This window comes from Chenopodium quinoa, unplaced genomic scaffold (genome assembly GCF_001683475.1).
Source record: "Chenopodium quinoa cultivar QQ74 unplaced genomic scaffold, ASM168347v1, whole genome shotgun sequence".
NCBI classification, from domain to species: domain Eukaryota; kingdom Viridiplantae; phylum Streptophyta; class Magnoliopsida; order Caryophyllales; family Amaranthaceae; genus Chenopodium; species Chenopodium quinoa.
The window spans coordinates 3,119,261-3,138,359 of NW_018744633.1; the positions used below are offsets into that span (position 1 = coordinate 3,119,261).

Consider the following 19,099-nt stretch of genomic DNA (forward strand, 5'->3'; position numbering starts at 1 on the left):
GGTGGAACCATCCTATTTGCCTTAAACGGCCAATTTATTGGTTTACAACTTGCACCGATTTAATTAACTCATGCCTACTACGAACATTTATGACAAAATATAATGATCATTTATGGTTCCAAACGGCATTATATGACCCCGAGATGTATCCCATAAAATCTCAAAACTTTTCGACCACCGGGTCTCGAAACATCCCAAATTTCTCAAAAAAGCTTGGGTTTCAATTTTGGAATTTTTCGACTTTTTTTCACCCAGAAATAATAATTTCCGAAATGTTTATCATGGTCCCTAATAGTCTAATACCCTCCAGAAGTCTAATTGGGTGGGTGGAACCATTCAATTTGCCTTGAAACGATTAATTTACCGATTTAATACTTGCACCGATTAACTCAAGCCTACCAAAAACATTTATGACAACAAATAATGATCATATATAGTTTCAAACGACATTATATGACCCCGAGATATATCTCCTAGAATTTTAGGACTTTTCGACACCAGGCCCAAAACCTCCAAAATTTCTTAAAACGTGTGGATAAATGCCTTCAATTTTGGAATTTTTTGACTTTTTTCGCCCGAAAATAAAAATTGCCGAAATGTTTACCATGGTCCCTTATACCCTCTGGGAATCCAATTGGGGGGTGGAACCATCCTATTTGCCTTTAAACGGCCAATATACGAATTACAACTTGCAACGATTTCATTAATTCAAGCCTACCACGAACATTTATGACAACATATAATGATCATATATGGTTCCAAACGGCATTATATGATCCCGAGATGTATCCCCTAAAATCTCAAGCTTATTCAACACCGGGCCCCAAAACTTCAAAAATTTGTCAAAAAGCGTGGATATTAGTCTTCAATTTTGGAATTTTTTGACTTTTATTCGCTCAGAAATAAAAATTTCCGAAATGTTTACCATGATACCTAATACCCTCTGGGAGTCCAATTGGGTGGGTGGAATCATCCAATTTGCTGTCAAACGGCCAATTTACCGGTTTACAACTTTCACCGATTTCATTCACTCAAGCCTATCACGAACATTTATGACAATATATAATAATCATTTATGGTTCCAAACGGCATAATATGACACCGAGATGTATCTCTAAAATCTTATTTCTTTTCGACACCGGGATCCGAAACCTTCGAAATTTCTACAAAAGCATGGATATTAGCATTGAATTTTGGAATTTTTTGATTTTTTTCGCACGAAAATAAAAATTGCCGAAATGTTTACCATGGTCCCTAATACCCCTCAGGAGTCCAATTGGGTGGGTGGAACCATCCAATTTTCCTTTAAATGACCAATTTATCGGTTTACAACTTGCACCGATTTCATTAACTCAAGCCTACCACGAACATTTATGAAAACAAATAATGATCATATATGGGTCCAAACGACATTATATGACCACGAAATGTATTCCCTAGAATTTAAAGACTTTTAGACACCGGGCCCCGAAGACTCCAACATTTCTCAAAAAACGTGGATATTAACCTTCAATTTTTGAATTTTTTTGACTTTTTTCTGAAAATAAAAATTGCTGAATTATTTACCATGGTCCCTAATACCTTCCGGGAGTCTGATTTGGTAGGTGGAACCAACCAATTTGCCTTTAACCGGCCAATATATCGATTTACAACTTGCACCGATTTCATTAATTCAAGCCTACCACGAACATTTATGACAACATATAATGATTTATGTTTCCAAATGGCATTATATGACCCCGAGATGTATTCCCTAAAATCTCGAGTCTTTTCGTTAACAGGTCCCGAAACCTCCAAAAATTTTCAAAAAGTATGGATATTAGACTTCAATTTTGGAATTTTTTGACTTTTTTTTGCTCGGAAATAAAAGACGAAATGTTTACCATGGTCCCTAATACACTCCGAGAGTCCAATTGGGTGGGGGGAACCATCCAATTTGCCTCTAAACGTCTAATTTACAGGTTTACAGCTTGCACCGATTTCATTAACTTAAGTCTACCACGAACATTTATGACAACAATATAATGATCATATATGGTTCCAAATGACATTATATGACCCTGAGATATATTCCCTAGAACATCAAGTCTTTTCAATATCGGGCCCCAAAACCTCCAAAATTTCTCAAAAAGCGTGTATATTAGCCTTTATTTTTGGAATTTTTAGACTTTTTTTGCTCGGAAATAATAATTTCCAAAATGTTTACCATGGTCCTTAATACCCTTCGGGAGTCCAATTGGGTGGGTGGAATCATCTAATTTTCCTTTAAACAACCTATTTATCGGGTTATAACTTGCACCGATTTCATTAAATCAAACCTACCACGAACATTTATGACAACATATAATGATCACATATGGTTCCAAACGTCATTATATGATCGCGAGATGTATTCCCTAAAATCTCAAAGCTTTTCGACACTGTTTCCAAAACCTCCAAAATTTCTCAAAAAGTGTGGAATAAGCCTTCAATTTTAGAATTTTTTGACTTTTTTCGTCCGAAAATAAAATTGCCCAAATTTTTACCATGTTTCCTAATACCCTCTGGGAGTTTAATTGGGTGGGTTAAACTATCCAATTTGCCTTTAAATGACCAATTTACCGGTTTACAACTTGCACCGATTTCATTAAATCAAGCTTACCACGAACATTTATGACAAAATATAATGATCATAATTGGCTCAAAACGAAATTATATGACCTCGAGATGTATCCCATAGAATTTCAAAACTTTTCGACACCGGGCCCCGAATCCTACAAAATTTTTCAAAAGCGTAGATATTAGCCTTTAATTTTGTAATTTTTGACTTTTTTTTCACCCGGAAATAAAAATTGCCGAAATGTTCACCATGATCCCTAATACCGTCCAGGAGTCCTATTTGGTGGGTGGAACCATCTAATTTTCCTTTAAACGACCAATTTACCGGGTTTACAACTTGCACCGATTTCATTAACTCAAGCCTACCACGAACATTTATGACAACAAATAATGATCATATATGGTTCCAAATAGCATTATATGACCCCGAGATGTATCCCTTAAAATACCAAGACTTTTCTACACTGGGCCCTGAAACCTCCAAATTTTTTCAAAAAACGTGTATATTAGCCTTCAATTTTGGATTTTTTTGACTTTTTTTGGTCCGGAAATAAAAATTTCCGAAATGTTTACCATGGTCCCTAATATTTTTCGGGAGTCCAATTGGGCGTGTAGAACCATCGAATTTGTTGTTAAACAACTAATTTGCCGATTTACAACTTGCACCAATTTCATTAATTCAAGCCTACCACGAACATTTATGACAACAACTAATGATCATATATGGTTTCAAACGACATTTAATGACTCCGAGATGTATCCCATAGATTTTCAACGCTTTTCGACACCGGGCCTCGAAACCTCCAAAATTTATCAAAATGCGTGGATATAACCTTTAATTTTGGATTTTTTTGACTTTTATTTGTCCGAAAATAAAAATTGCCGATATGTTTTCCATGGTCCTTAATACCCTACGGGAGTGCAATTGGGTGTGTGGAACCATCCAATTTGCTGTTAAACGACCAATTTACTGGTTTACGATTTGCACTGATTTACCGGTTTACAACGACCATTTTAATTAACTTGCACTGAACCCGACTTGACCGAAATTGACCTTAACCCGTTTTAACCCGTCAAAACCCGAATTTAACTCGACTTGTTACTAACTTGAATTGAATTCAGCTCGACCTGTTCCTAACCTGACCCGAATTTAACCCAATCTATTACAAACCCAACCCGAAATCAACTCGACTTGTTATTGACCTAACCCAGATTCAACCCGATTTGTTATTAACCCGACCCAAATTTCACCCGACTTATTATTTACCCGACCCAAAAATTCAACTCGATATGTTACTAACCCGACTCGAAATTAACACGACTTGTTATTGACCCGACCTGATTATAACCCGCAAATTATTGACTTGAACCGAACCCGACTCAAACTCGAGAATGATCCGACCTGATTCTAACCCGCAAATTATTGACTTGAACCAAACCCGACTCGAACCCAAGAATTACCCTAACCCATTTTAACCCGTGAAAATCCGAATTTAACTGATTTATTATTCACCCGACCCGAATGTAACTCGACATGTTATTAACCCGATCTAAACCCAACCAAAATCCGATAAGAAGTATGACCCGACGTGACTCAACTCAAGCATGACCCATCCCAAACCCGACCCGAATGGGTTATGGAATTAATCCGAATTGACCTGACCCGAATTGACCCGACCCACTCTTACTCGACCTGTTTACCCGCATTGACAGCTCTAGTTAGATATTTAGGTTCATATTGAATTGGATTTCCTTGTTATAGGATGGTTATCAAACTTTTGGGTCAACTTGTCTAATCGGTTAATTTCACGTTAGGTTTAGCTACTTTTATGAACTCGTATTCTAATTCGAATCAAAGGAGGTCATGGTCAATTTTGAGTAGATGAGCAACTAAGAAGACAAGTAGAATTGTAGTCTTGTAGAAGCATAACATTTATCACGTAAAAAGTTTGTTATGATGCTATTACAACATTATGTTAGATAATTAGTCTAATCACCTTAAACCTATTTATACACCTACACAAAGAGGGTGTTTGTTTGTAGGGATTGTAGGAGGGATAGGGATTAATAATCCCTTGTATGTTGTATCCTATATAATCCCTTGTTTGTTTAATGGGAATTGTTCTATTTTGTTGAAACCCATTATAGCCCACTTGTGAGTGCCTCACATTGGAAAAAGAGGAGATGTGGTTCCACTTTATAAGGTAGAGGAGTTACTCCTACTATTGTCAATTGGTTTTAGTATGGAAGCTCCAAAGCCTTGTTTGTGGACCAAACTCTCCTCTTCCTTGTTCGGGTTGCCCAGACCCATTTTATATTGTTTCAAAATTTATCATGGTATCAGAGCCCAGGCTTGTTGGGCCGTTTATAACTGGGCATTTGTCAAGCCACTGGTTAAGGAGCCTCTATTGGATGTTCAATCCCAAAGAAGTTTTATATTGTACCTTCTGGTGTGCTCTAAGTTCTAAGGACACTCACAAGTGAGGGGGAGTGTTGAAACCCATTGTATCCCACTTGTGAGTGTTCCACATTGAAGAAAGAGGAGACGTGGTTCCACTTTATAAGGTAGAGGAGTTACTCCTACTATTACCAATTTGTTTTAGTATGAAAGCTCCAAAACCTTGTTTGTGGACCAAACTCTCCTCCTCCTTGTTCGGTTTGCCCAGACCCATTTCATACTGTTTCAAAATTGTTATTCCTCTATTTTTGTGACATGGGGGCAGGTATAAGGTGTAGGGATTAATTTTGAAATTTAAAAGACAAATTTACCCTTAATGAAAGGGAAGGAAGAGGGGAAAGGAGAAATGTTAGTAAGGATAGTTATGTAATTTTATTACTTATCCCAATTTAATTCCCAAATCTTACCAAACAATGGTTAACATAATTTTTTATCCTTATCCCACATATTAATTCTCTATCCTTATCTTACCTTCTTATCCTAATTATCACTATCCCTGTTACCAAACGCTCCGAAAAAGTACAACGTACTTTGTTTTTATGTATTGAAAATCATAAAAGTAAATATAATAATCAAGATTCAATCTTAATTTTTAATTACAATTTCTTTGTAACAATCAACTACAACTTTTCTTTTATCCCACATATTTTACACGTACAATTATATGAGCACTATAATTCTCAATGATATCTTCCACTCTGTTGGATCTCCACACTAGAATCTCATTCCACTTTACTAACAAACTCCATCATGGTTATTTGAGAGGCACCACCCACAAATTACTCTAAACAAAATTTTAATGATTTTTTCAATCGAATTCAATAGCTATGGAAATCATCATTTAAGATATAGTACAAACAACCTTTAAACACATTTCTATTTTTAATATTGGTAACACTGAGAGTTTATTTGGGTTACTAAATTTTAATGAGGGCAGTGAAAAATCATGAAAATTGACAAGTTGAATACTTGTTTGGTTGACACAAAAAACAAAAATGGAGGAAGTAATTCATGCGAATTTCAACTTCCCACAAAACATAGGTAGTTAAATTACCTATGTTCTCGTGGTCAATCAAAATTCATGGGAATTCAACTTCTCGTTGTCATAACCAAAAAACTTTGTGAAATTCTTAAGAATTTTACGAGGGAAATAACTTTTCATAAAATACAACTTCCGAGGGAATCTATTTTCCGTGTCAATCAAATAAGGCCTAAAAAATTTCACTGATGAAGCATTGCTCTCCACAAGGACTTTTTTCTGAGGATTGTACAAGACAAAAACATCTATATTTAAGACATCAACGTCATGTCTATCGGCTTAAATAAAAATTTCATGAAACGAAATTCATCGTACTATTGTAGACATGCGTCTTCTTCTCAACCATATGTTCATATTGACAAGTTGGAGACTTGGAGTAATATGTCACATGTGTAAAAATGCAACAAGACAAATACTACCTCCGCTTCGCATTACTCGCAACAAACGGGTATTATTTATGAGATATAAAATATTCGTTTGTTGCGAGTAATGCGAAGCAGAGGTTGTAAGACAATGACTAAATACTTAGAACTTGTTCACATTTTCTGAACAGAACTGAATATTTTATGAGAGAAGGAAATTAGGAACTGAACTGAAATTCGGTTGAAGTGAAATGAACTGAATGTTATACCTCGTAATTACTCTAGCTAGGTTTAACTACTTTTATGAACTCGTGTTCTAATTTGAATCAAAGGAGGTCATGGTCAATTTTGAGTAGATGAGCACCTAAGAAGACAAGTAGAATTGTAGTCTCGTAGAAGCATAACATTTATCACGTAAAAAGTTTGTTATGATGCTATTACAACATTATGTTAGATAATTAGGGCCTGTTCTGTTCCGTTGAAATTTAGTTCAGTTCAGTTCAGTTCAGCTTAGCTCTTAATTTATGTCTAATGATATTGCTAATGATATAAAGCCAAATTTCATTCTTTTAAGATCTTATTACAACGACAACAACAACAAAAATAATAATAATAAATAGTATATAAAAATAATAATAATAGTAATAATAATATTAACAATAATAATAATAATAACAATAATAATTGAAATAATAATAATAATAATACTAACAATAATAATCAATAAATAATAATAATCATCAATAAATAATAATAATAATAACAATAATAATAATAATAATACTATAATAATACTAATAATAATAATCAATAAATAATAATAATAATTATCAATAATTAATAATAATAATAATAACAATAATAATATTGATACAATTCATTGTTCAAATGGTTCTATTTTTTTGAAACATATTTCTAATGTTAATCTCATTGAGAAAATTAGAGGTTTCAAGTTTTTAATATATTTTCCATACATTTTATAATATATTTTCCATACATTTTATAATTATAATTATATAGTATATTTTTCGTAAATATTTTAATATGTACATTTGTATATACACATATGTATAGTAATAAATATCAATAAATAATCAATAAATAATCAAAGATCACTAATCCGTAGTTAAAAATCACTAATTAATAAGTTCAGTTCAGTTCAGTTCAGCTCGGTTCAGTTCAGTTCAATTCAGTTCAGTTCAGTTTAGTCAATCGGAACAGGCCCTTAGTCTAATCACCTTAAACCTATTTTTTCTACACCTATACAAAAAGTACAACGCGCGTACTTTGTTTTTATGTATCGAAAATCATAAAAGTAAACATAATAATCAAGATTCAATCTTAATTTTTAATTACAATTTCTTTTTTTTTTAGCAACAAATTACAATTTTTTTTGTAACAATCAACTACAACTTTTCTTTCATCCCACATATTTTACACAATTATATGAGCACTATAATTCTCCATGATATCTTCCACTCTGTTGGATCTCCACACTAGAATCTCATTCCATTTTTCCGTGTCAACCAAATAAGGCCTAAAATTTTTTATTGATGAAGCATTGCTCTCCACAAAGGCTTTCTTATGAGGATTGTACAAGACAAAAACATCTATATTTAAGACAACAACGTCATGTCTATCGGCTTAAATAAAAATTTCATGAAATAAAATTCATCGTACTGTTGTAGACATGCGTCTTCTTCTCAACCAGTGGCGGACTTGGGCTTAGACCTGGTGGGTCAAGTGACTCACCAGGCCCAAAAAAAATTTTAAGTTAATTTTTTTTAAAAAAAAAAAAAAAAAAAAAAAAATCAGTTTTCCCAAATTCACGAATTCAGTATTTCAGTTCATGGCCTTCAATCCTTCATGCCCTAGCCAATTCGCCTCTTCCCTAATTCCCTTCAAGGCTTCAATCCTTCGCCATCATCAATCACCTATTCACCTCCATAATCGCCTCCTCCAGTCCTCCTCTTCGCAGTTCGCAACTCGCAACTTCGCAAGTAAGCATCTTCCTCACTCCTCAGTTAGTCAGTTCCTCTTCGCAGACTCGCAGTTCGTGCCTTCGACCCTTCGTCTTCCTCTTCGCATAAATTCAGGTGAGGTTAGTCTTCCTCTTCGTCTTCCTCAGTTAGTCTTCATCTAAATTTGTTTAATTGTTGATAACTTGATAACTTGATTGTCTTGATAATTGCTTGATTGCTTCGCTAATCGCTAGACGCCCAGTGGCCCTAGACGCTGCCTAGACGCCTACTGAGTACTGATTATTGTTAATTGTTAATTTTGTTATATATTGTTGTGATTTTGTGAATTGTTCAATGAAATTCTGAATGGTGAATTTGTGAAATGTTTGACACTTTAGTTCCTCTTCGTCTTCCTCAGTTCCTCTTCGCATAAATTAATTAATTAACTTAGTCTTCATCTAAATTTGTTTAATTGTTGATAATTGATATTACTTGTTAGTTATGAATTAGTAATACTAAATTTGATTCTTTGAACCCTAAATCCCTAATTGTTCAATAATCAACTCAATTGTTCAATAATCAACTCAATTTCAATAATCCCTAATTGTTGTGATTTTGTGAATTGTTCAATGAAATTCTGAATGGTGAATTTGTGAAATGTTTGACAATTGACACTTTACATACTTGTTCAAGCTGTGATGCTGTGATGCTGGCCTGCTGCCCTGTGAGCTTGTGATTTCAAGCTGTGAAATGGTGAATTTGTTAATTGTTCAAGCTGTGATACTGCCTGCTGGCCTGCTGCTCGCCTAGTCGGCAGTCGCCTGCTGCCCTGCTCCACTGCTCGAGAGTCGAGAGCGTGCTCTGCGCTCACCGCTCTTCGCTTCGTCGCTTCTTCTAAAGTCTAATCTCCTATTCTCATTTTGCTAGTAAGTTGATTTCTAATTTTTAGTTTAAAATTCTAATCTTCAATTTAATCAAGTCTAATTAGTTAATTCTATTAAACTTTGGTTGATTTGTTAGTTGTTCACTTGAAGTCTTCAATCACTTGTTTGTTTGGTAAACTTTGAACCTTTTGTTAATGAGTAATGACCTTAATGTAATAATGTTGTTGGGTTTTAGATGAAATTTGAACCTTTTTGACCATGTGAATATGTGATTATGTGAATTGTGGTTTGTTTGGTAAAATGATCTTTGTAAATAATTTTTCTGGGGAATTTTGCTTGCTTTAGTTGATTATTTATTCAAATTTCAGAATGAAGAGAAAACGCACTCCAAATGAACTGCAAAACATTACTAGCTTCTTTGCTAAAAAGAATCCTACTTCAACTTCTCTTCCACATCCCACACAAAATGAACAAACTATATCTCCACCTCAACAGAGTGAACAAACTATATGTCCACCTCAAGAAAGTGAACAACATTCATCTCCATCTAATTATTCCACTCAAAATTCCCCTCAAAATGAACAAGGCCAATATTCTCCTAATGCCCCAATCTTTGGTGAAAGATTAAGTGAACATGAATTTGCTAATCTTCCACAAGATCCAGGAAAGAGGAGAAAGATGAGTCAATTTCATAAAGATGATAGAGATTTAGTGAGAAGAATTTACATTCAAAGAAAGCCTTGTCAGCCCAAAGACTTTATATTTCCTCAAACTTCTATTTTTGGCAAAAACCGTCGCTTTTGTGCTAAGTGGTTTGATACTTGGACTTGGCTTGAGTATAGTGTGGAAAAGGATGCTGCCTATTGTTTCCCTTGTTATCTATTCAAGGATGAAAATGCATTTGGAGGTGATGCTTTTGTTAGTGATGGTTTCAAATCATGGAATCGATCGGATTTAATAAGAAAACATGTGGGTAAGCACACGAGTGCACATAATAATGCAGTGTTAGCTATGGATTTGTTCAAGAAGCAAAAGTCAAGCATCACACAAGCCTTGACAAAACAAACCGCTGAGAGTACAAATGCATATAGGATGCGACTTGAAGCTTCAATTGAATCAATCCAATGGCTTTTACTCCAAGGGTTGCCTTTTCGTGGTCATGATGAAAAAGAAAGTTCCTTAAGAAGAGGTAACTTTCTTTCACTTTTATCCCTTATTTCCAAAGGTAACCCTGAATATTCTAAAGTTGTTTTCAAAAATGCTCCTAGTAATTGTCAACTTACTTCTCCAAAAGTCCAAAAAGATATCATAAATGCATGTGCAAAAGAGACAACTAAAGCAATGCTTGAAGATATTGATGGTGGTTTGTTTTCTATCCTTGCTGATGAGTCCGCTGATGTTTCTGACAAGGAACAATTGGCTCTTTGTTTGAGATATGTTAATAGAAAGGGAGAAGTGTGTGAGCGTTTACTTGGTATTGTGCATGTTGTAAACACTGCTTCTTTGACTCTCAAAACTGCTATTGAATCCTTATTAATGGAGCATTCTTTGTCTTTCTCTCAAGTACGGGGTCAGGGTTATGATGGGGCAAGTAATATGCAAGGTTCTATTAATGGCCTTAGGACTCTTATAGAGAATGAGTGTAAAGAAGCTTATTTTGTCCACTGCTTTGCTCACCAACTTCAATTGACTCAAGTTGCACTTGCTAAAAAGAATTCAGATTGTGCTTGGTTATTTGTTGATGTACTTGCACCTCTGTTGAACTTTGTGGGGGGTTCACCAAAAAGGAAAGAGTTTCTTCGTGAAAATCAAGCTCAAAGAGTGGTGGATGCTTTGTCTCTAGGTGAACTTGAAACGGGTTCAGGTTTAAATCAAGAACGTGGATTAGGTAGACCTTGTGATACTCGTTGGGGATCTCACTTCAAGACAATCTTGAATGTACTTGACTTATTCCCTGTAATCCTTGGTTCTCTTGAGGATATTGCAAAAGTATCTGATACAATAGATTCTAATAGAGCTCAAACACTTACAAATCTTCTGATGTCCTTTGATTTTGTGTTTGTGGCACACTTGATGGTTAGTATATTTGCGATAACAAATGCTTTGAATGTGGCCTTACAAAAGCACGATCAAGACATTGTGAATGCAATGGCCATGGTTAATGTAACCAAGACTAATTTGCAAAAAATGAGAGATGAAGGATGGGATTCTCATATGGAACAGGTCATTTCTTTTATTGGTGACTATGACATTGCAGTTCCAGATATGGAGGCTAAATATGTTGTTCCCGGGAGGAGGTTGTTTCGAGGTAAATGCCCACAAGTGTCTAATTTACATCATTTTCGAGTTGAAGTTTTTTTTGGTGTCATTGATCTTCAATTGCAAGAACTTGAAAATCGATTTCCCGAAATAACTAAAGAACTACTTGTGTGTATGTCTTGTTTGAGTCCTGTGGATCGTTTTTCTAAGTTTGACAAGGAAAAATTGATTAAGCTTGCAAAATTCTATCCTAATGAATTTCCAAGTTCAGAATTGATAGTCTTTGGTCATACACTTGAGAGTTACATTTGTTCTGTTAGAGGAGATAACAGGTTTTGGAATTTGAAGGGTCTTAGTGAGCTTTCAATCAAATTGGTTGAAACGGGATTGTCTGAAACTCATGATAGGGTCTATTTACTTTTGAAGTTGGTGTTGCTTCTTCCTGTCGCAACGGCAAGTGTGGAAAGGGTATTTTCTGGCATGAAGCAAGTGAAAGACAAACTACGAAATAGCATGGGAGATCAAATGTTGAATGATTGTTTAATTACTTATTTGGAGAATGATTTGTTTTTGAATGTTAGCATGGAAGATATCATGAATCGATATCAAAACATGAAAACTCGTCGAGAACTATTGTAATTTGTAATAAGTTTGCATTACTATTTAGTTGTCGTTTGTAGTATTATATGAACATTTGGTTGTATTTTGTACTGTTTTGAATATTTGGATGTATTTTTTAGTACTATTATTTGGTTGTTCGGTAAATTTTTTTTTTTAGATACTTGATTATCGATTGTGACTCACCAGTCGGAAATTCCTGGGTCCGCCACTGTTCTCAACCATATGTCCATATAATATGGACCATATTGACAAGTTGGAGACTTGAGTAATATGTTACATGTGTAAAAATGCAACAAGACAAATAAGACAATGACCAAATAATTAGGGCTTGTTCACATATTCTGAACTGAACAAAATATCTTTTATGAGAGAAGGAAATAAGGAGCTGAACTAAAATTCAACTGAAGTTGAAATAAACTCAATGTTATACCTCATAATTACTCTACTTGAGGGTTTTAAATTGTTGTTTAAAAGAAGGATTAGTAGTTAAGTAAAGTGCTGAACCTAGGAATGTTCGTTTGGGAAAAATAATTATCTGATGTATGACACGGAAAATACGAACTTATCCCTCTAGTAATCCCCTATTCGAAAAGTCAAAGTAACCCGTGATTTTCTTTTCTTTTATAAATATCGTAAATACAATAATTTCATAGCCTTACCCAAAACTTTGCATTTTTAAGAGAGAGAAAAAAAAAAAATATTTACTCGTATATCAAAAAAATGTCGACCGAGCCGATTGTTGGAGGTATCAAGCAGACTGAGGGATCAGAGAACAGTTTGGAAATCGAAACCCTTGCTAAATTTGCTGTTGATGAACACAACAAAAAAGAAGTTTGTTTCTCTTTCTTTTAAATTCATACAGTATTATGTTTAATTTTTAAGCAATTTTTTGATATTATGTTATTATTCCTTTTTTTATGCAGTATTTATATTTGAAATTTTGTTTAAGATGTCGATTTTTGCATCATAATTATACTCAGATTGTGCGTTTATGCGAAATTTAATGGTTTCAATTGTAACTTTTGTGTATACTATATACTGTATAGATATTATATTGCCTTTGTTCTAACTTTAATTTTGATTTAAAATTTTGTAAATTTACTCTGTATTTATTGAATTTTATTCCAATTTTAATTGAGGTAGATGTTTTCACGAAAAAAAAGGTAAATGTCAATTTATGAGTCATTGAGATTATACTTTATATATATATAAAAAAAAGTCATTGACTTATGAGTAACAAACTAACAACTTACAATTGATTGGTGATCTTGTTCGTTGATTGTTAAATAAGTGGTTTGTTGATTTTATTGGTGGATTTTTGATCGGGGGTAAATCTGTCTTTTAAGATACTTTTGACTTTTAGGGTGTGCACTGTGCTGAGCATATAGACAGTTAGTTGATTAGTTCATATATTGAAATATAAAGAGGATCACGGAGTGGAGGGGCGGTTTGTCGCTCCATCTCCCACAGGAGTGACTTGTGTTCGATCCCCATCCCACCCCTCCTGTGATACGCCCGTATATGGATTTGCTTTATTTGGATTTGATTATGTTATACTATACAGTTGGAACTTGTTAGAATTGAATTCTGAGTGATAATATTGAAAGTTCTATACAAAATGCTTTTTTGGTTATTGTATTTTAGATGAATGGTTTGGAGATGGTAGGATTAATTAGTTTGTGTTCTCATGATTCTTAAACCTGTGGGTTGAACTTGAATCAGATGTAGAGTAAATTTGTTAGGACAATTTTGGGGTGGCATCATATTCAAGATAATTGACAATTTGTATTATTTTTCCGCAGAATGCTTTGCTCGAATTTCAGAGGGTCATAAACACTAAGGAACAGGTTGTTGCTGGTACTCTGTACTATATTACTCTTGAGGCAACTGATAATGACAAAAAGAAGGTTTATGAAGCAAAAGTGTGGGTTAAGCCATGGTTGAACTTCAAGGAACTGCAGGATTTTAAGTATGTGGGCGATGCTGATGCCCCAGCAGAGGTTTCCAGCAGCTAGATTGCCTAGGTATGTACTCGATCCTATTGTTCTATATGCTTCATCTTACAAGGGTAACTGCCCCCGTGATTTGAATCTTATTTCATGATTGAGAATCCCCCTGCTGTAATATAATGCTTTATGTCTATATATATATGTTGTCTTCTGGAATTTTCATTTTATGCTTAAGTCTAAAAAGATAAAGGTATATATGAGTAATTCATTTATGCTACATTGCATGTTGTTTGTGATCGTTTTTAAATTTTTTGTTTGAAACTGAGTTGTTTTGCACTAGTTTTTCAGAACTCAGAAGAAGCCGCTGACATGCCATTTTCTATTTTATGGATTAGGGACTAGAAGGGTTGGCTTCTGATTTAAAAAAATCTGCAATGAGTCATGGATCATTCTGTATTGTCTAGTTTTTAACTGATGTAAAGTTTATAATTTGAGAGGGGTGTTAAATCCTGCAAGATACTGATATCGTCAGTCTTCTTATGTCTGAACTAATAATTTGTCCTGCCATCACTTGGTTTTGGCATAGTTAAAGCCTTCCCTAGACCTTAGTACTTGACTACATGTATTTTTTTTCTTCTTCCGGTTGGATTCGTATATCACCTGAGTTCTTTCCTGTGCTAGTCATAGCTCCAAACTGATCTAAACTTCTGTTTCTGTAATTTTATTGAAGTTTTCCTCTTACAGGTCTCTGATGAATGTACTCGGTTGCTTTTGGGAATATTGCGCCTGCTAATACCTGTTTGAGTGAATGATATCTATACAATCACTCTTTCTAAATAAGCTGTAACGTTGCACCCTTTTAATTCAATGATGATTCATGGATTGAATATTGTTCTGAACTCTGTTCCATTTGTCAATCTATATTATTATGGTACCAAATATTGTGTATTTTTTTTTGTTTCTCAGTAGCTTGCTTTCATAATCATTATGTTTTGTATGTTGTTAATAATGTTCAATTTCTGCAATTTGCTTTACGCTTTGATCAGCTTGAATTGTCATTGAAAAAGGTGATTCCTTTAGTTTTCTCCTAAAAGTAATCAGAAACATGATAATTAATAATTTTGCCTTGATTCTAGGCAACAATATACTAATCAGTCCTGGAATCATGCTAGAAGATATTGTAACTGTCCCTGGAAGTAAGGCTTATTATCATGTTGTACATTGTATATGTTTCTGATTACAATAATGACAGAAAACTCAAAGAGATTACCTTATTGAGCAACAATCGTCAATCACGCTCAAGACATTAAGTAGAAAACGATGAACTACAATTCAGGGCCAATGATGAATGAAAATTAATGCAATTGGCACAATGATGAATATAATCGATAGATGTCAAACACAGCCTTTCATGTTACTCTGTTGGCCTATTGTATATACTTCGTATCATGTCATCCTTCAGCGTTCAGTCTCCGTAGCGTGAAGTCGTTCACCTTTACGTGGCAACTGAAGCTGTTTAGTTTTTACCCTGTAAACACCCGCAGGCAGCAGTACACAGTTACTTGGAGAAAATTAAGTATTTACTGCCCTAGAAGTTCAACATTTTTTATCTCTGCTTTGAATTTAATGTTTTTCCATTGTTAGCGAACCATGAAAAATATTGGTATACGTTCTTATCAGTAGACTAAATTTTTATCTTGCATTTGTTCTAGCATAGTGTGGAGCAATTTTCACTCGTAAACTGTAAGCCTGTAAGTGATGTATAATTGCACAGTAAGTTGTCAAAATCATGCATACAAGAACATCGAATCCTTGAGAATAAAAGAATGGCAAATTCCCATTGGTACACCCGTGGTTTTGACTTTTCCCATTGATACACTCCAAAATTTTTGTCTTCCCATCGGTACACCCATGGTTTAGTCTTTTTCCCAACAGTGACTAACACCGTTAAAAAGTATTTCATTAAGTTAAAATAATTAAGAAAAAGACTATAATACCCCTTTTAAATATCTAATGTCTCGATTTGCGTATCGGTCGGTTAAAGATTTGGAAGTCATGTTAGCCCTTAAGGATCCAAACCTCGAAATTAGCAAAAAAAATAACGCAAATGTCTCATGTGCATGTTAAAAAATGTCTCGATTTGCGTGCTATTATTTTTTGTGATAGTAATTGTTCGGTTTATGTTTTAGGGGTCATTTTGATCCTCTAAGGATCTAAATCGAACTCGAAATTGTCAAATAATTAACGAAAATGTCTCGTTTTGTGTCTCATGACAAAACAAAAAAGAAATATCATGACATGCAAAAGAGATATTTTTGTTAATTTTTTTTGACAATTTCGAGTTCGATTTAGATCCATAAAGGGTCAAAATGATTCCTAAAACCTTAACCGAACAATTATTATCACAAAAAAGTAATGGCACGCAAATCGAGACTTTTTTGACACGCATATGAGACATTTGCGTTATTTTTTTTTTGCTAATTTTGAGGTTAATTTGGATCCTTAACGACTAGGACTCCCAAAACTTTAAACCGAACAATTTTCGACACGCAAATCGAGACATTAGATGTTTAAAAGGGGTATTATAATCTTTTTCTTAATTATTTTAACTTAATGAAATACTTTTTAACGGTGTTTGTCACGGTTGGGAAAAAGACCAAACCAGGGTGTACCGATGGGAAGGCAAATATTTTGGAGTCTATCAATGGGAAAAGTCAAAACCACAGGTGTACTAATGGGAATTTCCCTAAAAGAATTATTTGGAAAAGAATTCCCTCCCCTTATCTTTTTTTTTTCCCAATATTAGATCTTCATACAAGAATATGATGTTTTAGAGGAAAAAAAAATATGTATATGAATATATGGATGATCGATATCAATTTATTTATTCTCCTTTCTACCTTCATTTTTTTTTTTAGTTGCAACTTTGGAATATTTTATACTCTATATATCTCAAATAATACTCCAAAGTTGCTACTAAAAAGAATCGGAAGTAGTATATATAAATGGCCCTAGCTAATAGTATATTTCAAGTTTAAGCTAAGGCATGTTTTTTTTTTTTTTTTTTTTTTTTTTTTTTTTTTTTTTTTTTTTTTAAAGAAAAAAAAAGTTTAACCTAAGGCATTTGATGTTCAATAAAAAACCATACATAACGCCAATAATTTATGCTTTCGAATACAACTATACTAGTATCTTACTATCTTTTAATAATTTCATACTATATGTCTATATGTCAATATGACATGCATGAATTTTTTTTTTTAATCAATATTTAATTTTTCATTTTAAAAAGTTATTCTTATTCTTTTTATCATTTTGATTTTATTGTTTATTTTATTTTCTACATGACAATAGTATTATGGGTTTTATCTCGATCTCCGAATGCATGAGTACGCAACCTTTTCCTCGTTTCCACTATAAATTCACCATTATTGGCACAAAGTGTATTTCATTGCAAAGCATAAGCATTTATTTATCAATTACAAGACTTAAGGTATGTATGCATTTTTTTTTTTTTTTCTTTTTTCTTCTAGTATATATGCATGAACTACACTATATATACGAATTAGGAACACCTTTTACATACGTGCACTCGATTACTCGAATGCACACAAAGGTTATAGGTGCACGCAAATGTAGTTTTTGCTCATTTTATTTTTTAATTTAATGCTCATTTTAAGATATATGATGAACAAAAAAATAAAATTAAATGAGCAGAAAATACCCTTGAGTGCACCTTGCACTGAGTGTATATTTTTTTAATTTTTATAGAGTGTTATATATGGCCATTTTACTTGGTAATTTAATGCGTACTTTTGGAACAAAGCAGCAGCTAGCTAAGGAAGGTAATTAATTTAACAATGGCTTCCGCGGTGCAACAAGTTGGTGGCATGGCGAATGAACTATCAAACAAAGAGAGAGCAATAATCGAAGAGGCGATGAAGGAGGCGCAATCTGTCCTAGAAAACAACATGACAAGCCAAGATCAGCTGGTATTAGTGACAGGAGTTATGAAGAATAGCCAGTCTCGCGCTTTAAGGCTTAACAAAACCTATAGCTGGACAGGAAATTTCATAGCCAAACCTTCCGAGACAATGAGTGAGGGTAAAGCTGCGTTCGTGCACGAGGGCGCGGCTTGGCAAGGAAACCTCCCTGTGGTTGTAGGTTCTAAGGGTGTTGTGATATATGGTCACTATGATAGGGCTCTTCCTCAGCTTGGATGGCTCTTGGCTTGGGACAAAACTGCTCAAGTCTCTGGCAAACTTAACAAGGTTTGTACTATTACATCGTTTAAATTAATTGGCACGTATTCTATTATTATTCTCTCTATTTATTTCTAAATGATAATGAAAATAAACCCGATCAAACTTAGCCCGGCCTGATTTTGGGCGGAATTTAGACATATTTCTTTGGCTCGATTTTTTTTTTGGCGGATTTGGGAATGTGTTTTTACGCATTTTTAGTTGTTTTTTTTTGTCTGGCCAAAAATGGCCCGAAAAGCCCACACAGTCTAGCCATTTTGGGCGGATTTGGACACCGGTTCGAATTTTGGCCCAACTCGGCCTGGCCCGAGAAGTGTTTTTCTTATAGAATTATCGATATATAGAGTATTGATCATCCTGTAAAACATGTTGCGGACTGATATGTATTTAGGCTACATCCGTTGTAGTTAATTTGGTCTCCAATCGTGTTGTTTATTTTCAAGTTTAGGAAGTAAATGTCTCCTTACATGTCATTGTGAAATTTTATTTTACATATTTGATTATCGATTGTGACTCACCAGTCGGAAATTCCTGGGTCCGCCACTGGATACATACATCTAGTACTTTTATAAATAAAGAATGCTTGCTTTATATTACTTCGTATCACTTTTATACAGCATGTTTTTCTTGATAAGTTCTTTTTAAGGAAACTTTTTTGCTAACTGATTGAAGAATTATTTATATATATACTAACAAATATACATTA

At 34.0% G+C, this 19,099-nt stretch overlaps 2 protein-coding genes across 3 annotated transcripts; both read left to right on the forward strand.

Moving 5' to 3' along the window:
- The first annotated feature begins 8,564 nt into the window (after positions 1-8,564).
- LOC110701577 (zinc finger MYM-type protein 1-like) lies at positions 8,565-12,241 on the forward strand. The gene is made up of 3 exons (XM_021879210.1): positions 8,565-9,344; positions 9,671-12,029; positions 12,143-12,241. Exons 2-3 carry the CDS (start codon positions 9,672-9,674, stop codon positions 12,239-12,241), a joined length of 2,457 nt encoding a protein of 818 aa, XP_021734902.1. The 5' UTR covers positions 8,565-9,344; position 9,671.
- Positions 12,242-12,814: 573 nt separating this feature from the next.
- Positions 12,815-15,081, forward strand: LOC110701012 (cysteine proteinase inhibitor A-like). 2 transcript variants are annotated; one of them, XM_021878589.1, is made up of 3 exons: positions 12,815-13,013; positions 13,985-14,206; positions 14,862-15,081. In XM_021878589.1, exons 1-2 carry the CDS (start codon positions 12,903-12,905, stop codon positions 14,195-14,197), a joined length of 324 nt encoding a protein of 107 aa, XP_021734281.1. In that variant the 5' UTR covers positions 12,815-12,902; the 3' UTR covers positions 14,198-14,206; positions 14,862-15,081. The 2 variants fall into 2 exon arrangements, with proteins under 2 accessions (XP_021734281.1, XP_021734280.1); XM_021878588.1 differs by having other exon boundaries at positions 12,818-13,013; positions 14,876-15,081.
- The last annotated feature ends 4,018 nt before the right edge of the window (positions 15,082-19,099 follow it).

What these genes read in the sequence shown, in the direction of transcription:
- LOC110701012 (XM_021878589.1), top strand. Translation starts at nt 12,903, where the DNA reads ATGTCGACCGAGCCGATTGTTGGAGGTATCAAGCAGACTGAGGGATCA. An exon ending in ATGAACACAACAAAAAAGAA is followed by an intron (nt 13,014 to 13,984) that starts GTTTGTTTCTCT and finishes ATTTTTCCGCAG; the next exon opens with AATGCTTTGCTCGAATTTCA.
- LOC110701577 (XM_021879210.1), top strand. Translation starts at nt 9,672, where the DNA reads ATGAAGAGAAAACGCACTCCAAATGAACTGCAAAACATTACTAGCTTC. An exon ending in CAACGGCAAGTGTGGAAAGG is followed by an intron (nt 12,030 to 12,142) that starts GTATTTTCTGGC and finishes TTTGAATGTTAG; the next exon opens with CATGGAAGATATCATGAATC.